Below are 13530 nucleotides of genomic sequence, written 5' to 3'. Positions count from 1 at the left end.
GAAGACACAACAGACATTGAACTCCCACATGAGGAAGACATGACACAAACACGATCATCAACACCTCTCTCAAACATTTCGCCCCATGACCCCGCTCAATCTACACAGCCTTCCTCCCTTTCTTCGCACTCCCCAACACAAACACACGAAGCTGCATCCACTATTACACGCACAACTTTTCAAACAAAAAGACACAAGAGGAAATCACAAACACATGCTATGCTATCTAGAGTGGATGCCCAGCTGCAGGAAGAAAAACTGGGCAGAAGCGAGCAATTTCTTCTCTCACTGGCAGACGACATGGACAGTGTGCCAGTGCACCTAAGGGGGCAGTGCAAGGTGCACCTGCTGGAAATGCTCCTGCACTACCAAGCGGGAGTCATCCCGACAACGCTCAGTCCTGCAGTGCGGGCAGCGTTGCGTGATGCGGAAACCAATTAGTGCACAAGCTGAATAAATGCATGTAAAGAAACTCTTGTGTGCCCGAATCTGTCCGCAACTTTCATGTGTTAGACACATTGGGTCGATATAGGTAATTAAAACAGTAGAGCTTCATTGTAACCTCAGTATGAAGGCCATAATGTATGCATTACTTATTCATTCCACCTGCCATACCCATTAAGAATTTTAGCAGCATGGGAAACACATATATAGGTTATATGTAGAACTATAGGAAGTAAATAGATTAAAGCAAGGGCATCTATTATGTTAAATGCAACAAAAGTATACCTGGTATTTCACGTAACTTGAGCCAAGAATTTTTAAAAAGGCAGTAATCCGCAGCTGGATATATGAAAAGGCATATTGCTTGCCGTTACATTCCACTTAATGTGCCCCGTGAAAAATTGCCATTTACTTTTGGATCACGAGTGTTACATTGTAGATGTAATTCAGGAATATCCAATCCAGGTTTTTGTTGGAGTGTTTTCCTTCTGCATTTAAAGCCAGCGAGATGTAAAAACAAGTCGCTGCACTCAGAATATTTTGTGAAGATAAAAATAGCAAGAAACTGTTTGGCTTATAAAAATCATTTATTTCCAGCCACAAAATGAGTCATATGCCGTAAGAGAAATGCTGCAGCCTCTGTTGAAAATTGTGCTCGCGCATAGAAGAGGACGAAAGTGGGATGGGCGCGCGATCGGCAGGATGCGAACATAAGTCTTGTAATGATGCTTTTGCCATGTTTGGATGGCTTGGCGCTCTGTGCCAATAAACCCCGGAAACTGTCTTTTCTCGCATCGTATTTCTGGTGCTAAACGACCCAGAAAGCCAGCCGGTGCCTTTGCAACTGCGGCTTTGTATGGCAGAGACATTTGCAGTCAGATTGTCGTGGAGCACATCAAGAACAAGTGGACTTTTCGCTGAGCATAAAGCACAAGGATGATTAACAAGGTGAATGAGACGATTCAATCCAGACCCTTCGACCTTTCAATCACACCGTGTCCTGCATTGCCAGTTAAAGGCGACGAAGTCGGAGTTGTCCATACTCAACGTCAACTTGAAATCAAGTGGCCATCAGGCTTCGTTTGTACGTATTTGGCCTTACAGCAAATATGCAAAAGGCATTCCTTCAGATATCCATCAAGGAAGACGACAGGGATGTGCTTTGCTTGTGGTTTGAGGAAGTACTGACCAAGAATAAAGCCTTTCTTGGCTCGAGGAGCTCAAGATGACTAGTCCTTCTCTCCTATCAGCTACACAGCCCAAGGAAAGCTATGCGGATGATTTGGTATTTGGCACTTCAGCATGAGGAAATCCTGAACACTAGCAGGGATGAATATGCAGAAGTGGTCAACGAATGACATGCTGCAACAGACACTATGGAAAAAAGAAACAGCAATGACGGAGCATATACTAACAAAGGTACTCTGTCTATACCAGAATATGGAAGAAGACACTGTGTGAACCTTGACTCCGTTCTCAAATGCGACGAGTCAAAGCATTATGGATGTGGACGCACAAAGGCAAGTGCAATAGTAGGAGAAATGGCATCAGAGCTGCAGAGCAAGATGCTGGAGACCATCAAGCACCGTGCTTTTGCTGTTGCGGTTGACGGAAACAACGACACTACTGCACAGCTATTGAGGTGACGTACTATGTCGATGAATGCTCGCACATTGAAAGTAGGTTACTCAGCATTCAGGAACTCCACGGGGAGGCGATTGTAAGAAAAAAATCGGGAACCTCGTGTTGAAGGCAATGGAGATCTTTGACGTGCCCGTGTCAAACTGCATTGCGTTTTGTGCTGACAACGCAAACATTGTTAGGGAGAAAAAAAAAAACGCTGTCACCGCAGTCTTAAAGGAGGCACAAGAAAACTTGGTTATGATTGGCTGCCCGTGCCATCTAATTAACCTTGCTGCCGAGAAAGGAGCCGCGTGCTTGCCGGCTAAGTTTGATGAGGTTTTTGTGGATATCTTTTATTACTTGTATAAAAGCTTTAAACGCAAGGTCAAGCTGTCTGAATTTCAAGAAATGCACAATGTGAAAATGCGCAAAGCTTCGAAGCATGTACCGACTCGTTGGTTGTCACTAAACAAGAATTCTTGACCGATCGCAACTTCCGGTTAGCTTTTTCTTAAATGAAATCAAATCAAAGAAGCGGTGCCCATCCTCGTAGTCCTGAAACGTCACGAGGTGCAAAGTATGATGAAGCCAGTCGCAAGCGTAAAGCACCAACAGAGAAAAGGATGCCCCAGCTACAAGAAGAGCCAAAGTGTTAACAGAGTCTGCAAGACAAGAAGCTGTTCCCACTCGTGAAGAAAGGCTGCTTCATTTTTTTACCTCTGACATTGACGTGGCTTTCAGACTTCTTTTTTTTAAGTGTGATCTCGCTTTTTGAGAAAGCCAATTGCCAGCTACAATCACAGGCACCTCAAATACATATTCTGCACTCGGTTCTGCTCCAACTCCTCACTGAGCTTTTGACTAGGTTTGTCTTGCCAACTGCTTGAAGTTCTATATCAAGATATCCGCAATCAGAAGGCTGACAGTGATCTGGTCATTCGTTGTCATACAGCAGCATCAGTAGGGAAACTTTGTTCACATGATCAGACACAATTTTTCACATGTGTTCGCTCTTACTTTACCACTGTGTGCGATTACATGAGGCACAAATTCCCACTTGAAAACACAACTCTGAAGAATACGGAGGTAGCCAACCTAAAATTTATTTCAGAGGAGTTGCTCTCAAGTCTTCGTTACTTTATTCGGAGTTTCCCTCAGCTGCTGCACCGAGATTCTAATGAACCTGCTGACCTGAGTTTGCAACACTACAGGCGTACAGTTTTCCAGAGGACATTCTGAATGAAGAAATGTGGGACGTGCAGTGGTGTATGGTTCGAAAAATGAAAAACACTGACGGAAAACAGATGTTTCACCGAGTTGCCAAAATGATGCTGGATTTACTCGTGATACCGCATAGCAACGCAGAGTGAGAGGGTTTCTAGTACGGTGCGAAAAACTAGGACGGAATTCCGCTCATCAATGTGCAACACAACCCTCCAAAACCTGCTGCTAGTGAAAGGCCATCAGTCTGGACCATGCTTTGAGCAGGCTACTCCGAAAAATTTTTGAAGCAAGCAAAGTCTGCTACTGCAAGGTCCCTGCAAAAGGACTCGTGGAACACTGCCTGACAGTTTCAACGAACCCCCCTCCCCCAGACATGGAAACTCTGAATGCCCCCCCCCCCCCCCCCCGTTGTCGCAAATGAAAAGTCTCCTGACTTTTGATCTTGCCAGGCATGAAAATGCATAACACACATGAAAACATTAAAGCCTCCTACAGTATGCCTTCTCAATACATGCAAATAAAGCCACATGCTACCTCAGTACTGCATCCTGCCAGGACACACTTCCTGCAGTACTGCTGAAGTAGTTGGCATATGTTTCTCTCACATGCCGAGCTGCTTGGGCAAAATTACGTGACTGGGTGCGAGCCACTGGCAACGGTGGCTGAGCGAGCTGCTCACGCCACTGGCCAGACCGTTGGTGCCCGAATCCATTGACAGAATCGGCATATGCAGGACCACAGTACGCATCATCACCCTCTGTGCGCCTGTGCATCAGGAAATTGTGCAGCACACAAAGGGCTTTGACGACCTCTTCAACATTCTTGGGATCTTCCCCCATTGCCCTTTCAAGAATCCTCCAGCGTGTCACGAGGATACCGAAGGCGTTCTCTGCGCACCTCCTGCGTGATGAAAGAAACACATTGCCTCTTCAGTCCTTAGAATTATTGCTTAGACATCTTTGTGATACTGCTAGACAAGGCTCTTGTGGTACAGAAGAGGCAAGAAACAACGTTTAACACCGAGCAGAAGTCACAAAATTTTGTCGCACCTGCTGGTCTCATGACTGTAGGTCTCAATAAGTATGAAATCTGAGAAGCCAGTAGTGAAATTAATAGTTGGGAAACGCATAACAGTTCACGCATTTATCCTTTCATCTGCACAAAAAGTTCATTTATGATAGAAAGTTCTCGTGCTGTTAGGCATGGTAAGACACCTGCACTGTTATCGCTACATTTAAGGAAAATATTCATTTGCATGATGGGGGTCTTACTGCATGAAGTTATCTTTTCCAAAAAGTACTAGTAAGTTTGTGTCTAGGGTAAAAGAGGTAATAGCCCTGTCACACGAGCTTCTGTGAACACCTTTTAACTCCTCCATCTTCATCACAAGGATGATGCACTCAGTGGCACATGATAGCACTCTCGCTAAGTGCTTTATCAATTTAAACTGATTGAATGCTTCCCTTTAGTGTGTATTTAGGATAGGGAATGCATAACTGAGGTGCTCATTTTTGTCTATACATAGACAAAATGGCACTTATAGGTGCATGGCAGCTTCTGTTATATGTCTCTTAGTGACAGTGGGACATGGTGACAACATTAAAGGTCAAGCTCCAGTAGGAAGCCTCGTGCGCCCTTATCTCAATAGGGTATGTGGGTCCTTTTGTGAGAAGAATACAAGGATGAGGCTTTGAGAGAGCTTCACCTTGCTCTGCTAGGGCGGTAGTTGAAGATCCGTTTCCTGTCTTCGAGCTCTCGTCCAGGGTATGGCCTCAGGAAGTCTGGCCGGAGCTGGAAAGCCTCGTCCCCGACAAACACACACGGAGCTTGCTGCATGGTGTTTGGCAAGGCCAAGCTTCTCGGCAGCTGCAACTGGCCTTGCTCCAAGCGCTGCCCAAACTGCGACTGGTGGAGGACTCCTCCATCGCTCAGCTTGCCATAGGCGCCAATATCCACGACCAAAAACTTGTAGTCATTATCGACTATGGCAAGGAGGACGATGGAGTATGTGCCCTGTAGAAATAGTCCATTTAAGAACAACATACGCCATTCTTAAATTGTACATTACGTAATTTGTGACAAAGCTTTCACATTGTTTCTAGATGGCTTGTAGATAGGGCTGTGCAAGTATTTGAAATGATGAACACTAATTATTTGAATAGTCTGCTATTCATACAAAACCTGACAATTTGAAATGGCTGAATATGTGCATTATCTTCAAATTTAAGGTTTACATTATTGGAGTCAAGCGGTGACTAATTTTTCCACAGGAGATTCATTTCCCGCAAGAAGGCCACAAACCAGTTTCTGAGCTAAGACATAGCGCACATAACTTCTCAATATTTTAAAATCTTTAAATAAGAATGCGTCACCTTTTTTAGGCAGCCTACGAATTTATTGTCTGGAGCTTAGCAAGCTAGGTATTATTTACCTGATCTCACCATGGTATGCAGGACAGATATAGGGTGTATACGCTGAGCTCAATCTGCAAGCTGGTAACAGCATTGTTTGGGGCTGCGATGCCATATTGCTGGTCAAGAGTCACGCAGGATGTTGGACAGATACTGGAGATACCTGACAAACTTGTTATAAGTGTTGCATTCGTTATAAGTGTTGCATGCTGTTGCACACAGCATTCGTTCGTGTGCAGTGCTACGATGGTGACTAGAAGCGTGCAGTGTGACGGGCAGTGTATGTGTGCCGTGCGAGGAAGAGGAGTGATGAGCCATGAAATGTGTACGAGGACAAGCCGAAGGCTTGTCCTCGTACACCAGCGATGGCTTTGATGCATGACTGCTGCACCTTAACACTCATGAGATAATGACAGCCTTCCAATTATATAAGTTGCTCATGACTAACAAAGTTGTTGTATTCATAAGGGAGTCCTTAATGGCCACAAAGTCAACATGTGGAAGTATTCCAACATCTCACTGCACCTCAAGGACTTGCGAGTCAACACAGCAGCATAAGTTGTTGCACTTAAGTGAATCATCGGCAAACAATGCACCAATGGGCATCTAAGGCAGACTAGGGCACCTTGTAATGAATGCAGGAAATCTGACATCGGAAGCATCTTCGAAACAAACACATCAAATCACAATTGGAAATTTGGCAGCAACTGGGAACACCCGTACTCCTCATATGGGGTGTGTTGAGTACACATATGCCCTATAGCATGCCTATTTGGTATCTGTGCCCCCTGCATACATGTACTCATCCACACAAGCCCTACCCTCTGCCTGTATTAATGAGGTACTAGTCTGAATGGCAAGAGAAAAGCATGGATGTCACTTTGCTACATAAAAACAGTCTTGTAATATTATGCACACTGCTAGCATTGCAGGTGCACATAATGGTTGTGCAAAACATTCAAACAGCAACAGTAGGACGCTGCCAAAGTATTATAAAATACTACACCTACCTTATAATTGAAATACATGGTGCCAGAGTTCTTGGGCCGCTTGATGTGGATGTGTTTTCCATCAACTGCACCAATGCAGTTTGGGAACTGCCATGTGCGAGAGAACCCCTCAGCAGTGTGCAGCCACGCAGCAGCGTCTGGCTTCTGAATAGAAGCAAATAAATATAGTTTTCTCATATCACAGTTTTCGTAGTGCACAACTCATTAGTGTACAGCCTACATTTTGGCAAGTTAATGCAGATGCATCCTGGCAGAAATGATACAAAAATGCAAACAATATGAAGCCCTTGGTTACACTGCACTGTGTGCACCAGCACTCATACGAGCAGCAATACAATGTGTTCATCTCCGTGCCAGAGCAAACCAGTAGTTTTGCATTTGACATGGCAATCCGCACGGCAAGCATTCTTTTTACCGCTCAATGAGACAGGTAACGACCTACCACGGTGGATTGACAATGTATGCAAAGGTGTACAACTTATCTGCATGTCTAAGTGTGCATTTGCTTTTGGACTACACACTACAGATGACGTTATAAGAACACAATAAGAGCGCCGACTAATACCTGAGGATCCTCTATTGTTTGTTACCATCCATGGTATGTGTTTTGCATTCCTGCACTCTCATTCACTATGCACTGAAGCAGAAAGGCTGTAGTTATGAAAGAGGCTGCAAACCAATTATATGTACTCTAAAATTGCTCTGAGGCCACGCAATGTTCATGCACAGAAATGGAAAATGAGGTGCAGTGGTAAAGGACAGTACAACTAATTGTACAATTAATGAATTTAATTTTCTAGAAAATGAGTGCGGTAACATATCTACAGTACTATCATGATAAGACACTGCTTAATTGGACCAGATTCAATGATAGAAGTTAATTCAATTAATTAATAATTAATATATGGGGTTTTACGTGCCAAAACCACTTTCTGATTATGAGGCACGCCGTAGTGGGGGACTCCGGAAATTTTGACCATCTGGGGTTCTTTAACGTGCACCTAAATCTAAGTACACGGGCGTTTTCGCATTTCGCCCCCATCGAAATGCAGCCGCCGTGGCCGGGATTCGATCCCGCGACCTCGTGCTCAGCAGTCCAACACCATAGCCACTGAGCAACCACGGCGGGTAATGATAGAAGTCGTGTGCTACAGTATGATGTTTGAGAGCAAAATCACAAGCTTTCAACAAAAAGAAGGCAATCTTCCCTCGTAATCCCCACGTACAAAGTAATTCAATATCATGTTGACCGGTAGTATAAATAGGGCCTTTCATATTTCTCAAGGTCCTATGTTTTTGGGAAAAACCAGATAATTTCCAATGTTTCTACCCCAAACTAGTTCGATAAAAATTGTGGTAAACCACATTTTCTCCCAGAATCACACTTCTGTTAATGGCAGGAATAAATCCAGGTGTTACAATACTAATAAACACTGCTCTATTTGTGTGAACAAGTCACAGGGATATATTACTAACATTCATCAAGTATGAACACTAACGTATGCGTTCTTCTTGCTGAATACTCAAGCGATAACCAGGATATATTATATATTTCGGTTATTATTTCTTTCAGGCTTTGAGTTAATAAAAGTTTGTTGCCCTTTTAACCACATTTAAATGAGTAAAATGGCACATCACATTGCATTTACACGCATTGAACTGGACATATTTTTAACTAGCCTATTTCTAAAGAAGGGTGGCAGATAATTAGTATTCCATTAATTGTGCTGCAAGAGCATAGTGTGATGCAGCTGAACAGAACAACAAGAGACAAGGTTGAAAAGCCTGACAAGTCTAGGATGGACACAGATACTCAGCAAATGCAAAAGATGTGTTTCGACAAGGACCTGTAAGATAAGCAAATGCATCACACACTATGTGCTTTTTTTTCATTATTTAAATAAAGTGCTCAGAACAAAGTAAAAAAAGAATAACCAAAAATGTGGTCTTGTGCAGTTTCTATTAAAAATGTAAATGCCTGCCAGTGAGAATTAGTACACATAAGTTCACCATGTAAGCCGTCAGAATATGCTCCTGTAAGGGATATTGCATGTTTGCACCCAAAGAAAGACTATTGCCTGCGTTAATTGTTTGTGATAGTTACAAGGACAATCTTGAACATTAAGCTGCCAGACAGCAATAAACTCCAATTTCTCCCTGTTATGTTTTCATTTGCGAATAACGAATTTTAACTTAACAAATTCTAAAAAAGAATCATAATGGAAACACAAACGACTATAAGAATAAATGATGCATCATGGACACAAATTAAGACAAACTGCAAAGCGTTTGAACAACATTTTTAACCTGTATTGAGATGATCGGTTGAATTTCTATTAGCTAGCATGACATCACTGAGTGCTGCCAAACACTACAAACAAGCTGCTACTGGCACGCCTCTTTGCAGCACAGCAATGCACTTCACTGCACTTTGCTGCTCAGCCACACCACACTCGTCTGTAGAAATCAGTGCACAATGTGAATCCAGCTTTATAAAGTGACCACATATCTAGCGCATTATTATGTACAAGCATAGCAATGGTGGCATGTGACTGAAAATTCTGCATTTAGCATGACTTGTTTCATCCAGAATTTTACACATGAATGTACTTACGGGCATGTATATTGGCTGAAGCCTGTGCCACAGCGCCTTGCATGTGACTCTGACAGCCAGGCGTGCAGTGGATATGCCCACTGGGAAGGGGAGTGCAATGTCTTGAATCAGGTCTCCAGAAGACAAATACCTGCATTGATATTGTGGAATATACATATTTCATAATAACTGCTTTATGGACCATTAGAAGTACGTGAAAAGGCTGAAAATCAAGCCACTGATCATTCTGCATGGTATTCTACAGCAGATGGCCAGTGTTGGGACACAGGGCCGCACTACAACTACATGGCATTGTTACATGAGCGTCATGGCCAGTCGTTCCGCTGATGAAATGGGCTCCTTAATGCAATAAAGCCTTTGCAGGTCCCTTCCAACAAGACTTAACAGGAAATCAAACTGCTGGGGAACCATGCGGTAGTATTTTTTGAAGTAGTCGATGTCGCCATCCCGCATTTTTTCCATCTGCAGCAGGAAGCAGACTTTTGGTAATTTCCTTTTTAAGCACACACAAAAAAATCGCGGAATGCACTTGGCGAATAATGTGAACTTGCACTTGGGTCAGCGATATATGTGGGTACAATGCCCATTCGATCAAAACTAGCGCAGCGTCACCTCGTCACTTGCCACTGAAACCACATGCGGGCGACGAAGAGGTAGCGCGGTGCGCTTCTCTGCATTTTCTTAGTGAACGGCGGACTCGCAGTTTTCACTTACATCGACTTCCACTGCTACTCCACGTGAAGTTTACCAAAAATAGCACGTACCATTTTTCCAACTTTCTGGAACGTGCATTCAATTCTCGACAGGAAATGAGTTTCTTTGGCTTTCAAATCTCGAGTTTAACATTTTAAAAGAGCACAACGCACGAAACACTGCCACAGATTCCCGCCGGCTTTTCATTACCTAGTCGCTCGAAACATCACATCGAGCTGCGAGCGACAAGCGATATCGTCGCGCCAAATTGCTCAAATTGGGTTTTAAGCTGTCGAAAGGTTCTGGCGCGTGTAATTAGTAGCAATGTGCAAGCGATAACAAAACACACGATACGTACCGTGGTGAAAAACTCGCTCTCGGCGTGTCGCGTTCTCCACGAGGGTCGGACCCACCATCTGCGCCAGCGTTCTTCTTCCAGGCTTTTTTGAATAAGAAGAACTTTCTTTTTCAGTAACAGCAGTCTTTTGCGGCGCTGAGTAAGGACCATTTCAGTTTCGCTCACGCCTGACTTGCGGAAAGCACGAAGCAAGAAGCAGCAGCACGGAACACAAGCTAACACTTGCTTGCAGTCCCTGCCTTCGTACTGCCATTGTTACCAACATCTCAGTACTAGTTTCTTCCGCGTACAACCAATAATGTATCACTACATATACTAGATTGTTTATTTGCATAAATCCATTGCGATGTTAACTTATTTTATTTCTCCGCATCATTTTAATATATTTAATTATGGAGAAAAAGAACTTTTGGCGACATTTTTTTTGTTGCTGTTGTATGGTCGGTCGGGCAACACTGTTTTGGGCGGAGCTACAACTAACCGGCGCCGCGATGACTTTCCGCACCGTGTGTCTCGAAATGACGTGAGCGGCAAGCCGAAGCATCCGAAAACCGGATTGCTGCACGCCGGATCCGTCGCCGCGTCGTACCGTCTGTCTCGCGCTTTACTCTTGCACCCGCCTGCTCCGTCGAGGCCCGAGCCAGCGTCACGAGCACGCGGAAGCGCTCTCGCAAAGTGGCGTCGCAGCCAATGGGAAGTTAGGACCCGTTTCACTGCTGATGACGCCGGCGGCTTTCTTCGCAAAATGGCTCATTTTACGCTTTCGTATGAAATAAATATCCAGCCGCTCAGTTCTCTTTAATCTTCTCCACTTACCTACAGGCGAGACAGTTACGATCGCCACCATATTTTATTATTTTCGCTTCATTTTATTGAATTTATTTAGTTTGGTTTATGTCACCACACCCCTACATGATGAAATGCACCCTAGCGGTGAGAATAGCAGGCGGGAAAAGCTGCATTTTATCAGCTTGGCGAGCCGCGTCAACTCCAGCTGTCAAAAAGCAGCCACAAAACAGACGGTACAAAATAATTTCTAAATTATGCATAACAGAGCGTACATAACAAATATTACTGAGCACTAAATATAAAAGAAACATTAAAAACACATTCTTTACTGTGTGGTTCTCTGGGATAATGGTTGCAAGCTGTCAAAATTAAGTAGGATCACTCGTAATTTCTTGCGTCGAGAAAAATACAACAGTTGTAGACCACGATTAGTACGTGGCTGCGGAATGATCTAACGTTCTGTATGCCTTGCTATGCGAAAAGTGGGATTATAAGGTTCGCTCAAGTTGGAATTTTCGTTATCTTTTGACTATAAGACCAGCCAACCACGTGAGACAGCCTCTTGATAAGCCCCGATAGTCAAGCCAGACGTCGTAGTACCTATTCTCAATTCTAGACTATCGAAGAAGAGGGTGCACGAAAAGCGCCATGAATCCGCCCCGGGACCGTCACTACGTGAACCCTATTCAATCACGAATTGACACTGCTCCTAAGGCCTCCAAATTTATACAAATTTCTGGAAACTCTGCGCAAACATTAGGAAGGAAAAAGATATGGATGCAGCATGAAAAATCGTTCGGTCTTCTAAAGACACATTATATCACGAAATAACTTCGATATTTGTTACAAGCAGATGCGCTGGTTTTTAAGCATGAAACGCGTTTAGCTCCCGTTGTCGGCGACCTTCAAGTGACTTTGAGCCAGAAACTAGAGCCATTATCCGGGCATAGTTGCGAGAGCAAAACATGAAAATTGGGGCGACCAGGCAAAACTTAAGAAAATGAGGTCTCTCGCCCCCAAGTATTGGTACAAGTCCACCTTATTACACTAGTGACTGCTTCAGAGTTCTTTCTAATGTTTATCCCATAAGCGGTCACTTCTAGTGCGCAGAAGTTTTATTTGTCATTTCGAATTACGACGTTCAAAATGCGGATACACGGCCCCATAGACTTCACTGTCTTCTTTTAGAGCTGACACAGAGTTGACTGTGCTCTTTCAAGCGCCAGTGGTCCGTGAGTTTCCCGGTGCGGGTTTTGCGACGGCTCGAGAGATGGCGCCACATTGAGTGGCGCCTCCTTCGGGCGCGTTTCTACTTCTAGCTGGGCCGCTCGCTCTGTCTCCGTGGCGTCTTTCGCTGCCTGTCGTACTGTCTTCACCCGGTTTTCTTCCTCTAGCTGGGCAGCTTTCATGTGGTGGTGGTGCGAGAGTGGTGCGATGTGATGTGGTGGGTGTGCCTTTCCGAACATGCACTACACCCATTTTAAGATTGCGGCTAGTATCATCTCCAACGATTCTACTTCGCCTGTTTCCATTTCATGCTTACGTGTGCTCTCGATTACAGGAGAGCGAACAATCTTTATTGAGATGATAGTCTTCGGATGCCAAAAAGAACGGTAGCAATAATACAGAGCAACCATGTGGAAACGTTCGGCAAACCTGGTAGTTATCCTAATAAACTGCAAATCTACGTACTCAATACGCTTATGATATTGTATAGGGTTGTGAAAAAAATTGCTTTTGCATTCAACGCCATGTATAATGTATAATCGAGACACTGCTAATGAAAGGGTCGACAAGACCAGACAGACGCAAAAGGGAAACGAGCGAATTAAGCGAAAAATCACGCAATCCTCGCTTAGTCCATCACTTGTGAGCAGGCAACACTCAGCTAAATTGAGTGAAATAATAATGTTCGTCTCACTCACCGACCACGAGTCCAAGAAGGAAGGCTACGGAGACGAACCGCATTTTGGTACTGCGCTGACCTTTCTTATCTGACAGAGAAATAAGATTACATTCTCAATGAGTCACATGTCAACATCCCAACGCCATTCACCCCAGTAATGCCGGTGCACCTCCAAATTGTCGCTCGCAATGGCGGTTCGATGCGCGAGGAGGGCTGGATTGGCAGGCTATAAGCGTGTTTGTTTAACGCAGATAAGCGCTAATATCGATCGTACATTGCTTACGCTACTGACCCAACCACGCGAATTAAATTGGCATTCTCTCTACGAATGTTTAACTCCAACATCAGAAATCCGGATAAAAGTAATTGTTCTCTACATAAAACACCTACAAATTGTTTATCGATGCTCATGTAACATAACTCCGTTCATATGACGAAATAATACATCGAATTCTAGA

At 44.0% G+C, this 13530-nt stretch overlaps 1 protein-coding gene across 1 annotated transcript; it reads right to left on the bottom strand.

The window, feature by feature from the left end:
* Window positions 1-4992: 4992 nt before the first annotated feature.
* On the bottom strand, window positions 4993-9398 carry LOC140213468 (uncharacterized). The gene is made up of 3 exons (XM_072284711.1): window positions 9327-9398; window positions 6713-6856; window positions 4993-5304 (listed from the first exon to the last, which is right to left on the bottom strand). Exons 1-3 carry the CDS (start codon window positions 9330-9332, stop codon window positions 4993-4995), a joined length of 462 nt encoding a protein of 153 aa, XP_072140812.1. The 5' UTR covers window positions 9333-9398.
* Between the last annotated feature and the right edge of the window lie 4132 nt (window positions 9399-13530).

The sequence above is a fragment of the Dermacentor andersoni genome, chromosome 10 (genome assembly GCF_023375885.2).
Source record: "Dermacentor andersoni chromosome 10, qqDerAnde1_hic_scaffold, whole genome shotgun sequence".
Classification (NCBI taxonomy): domain Eukaryota; kingdom Metazoa; phylum Arthropoda; class Arachnida; order Ixodida; family Ixodidae; genus Dermacentor; species Dermacentor andersoni.
This window is presented reverse-complemented; position numbering and strand designations above follow the sequence as displayed.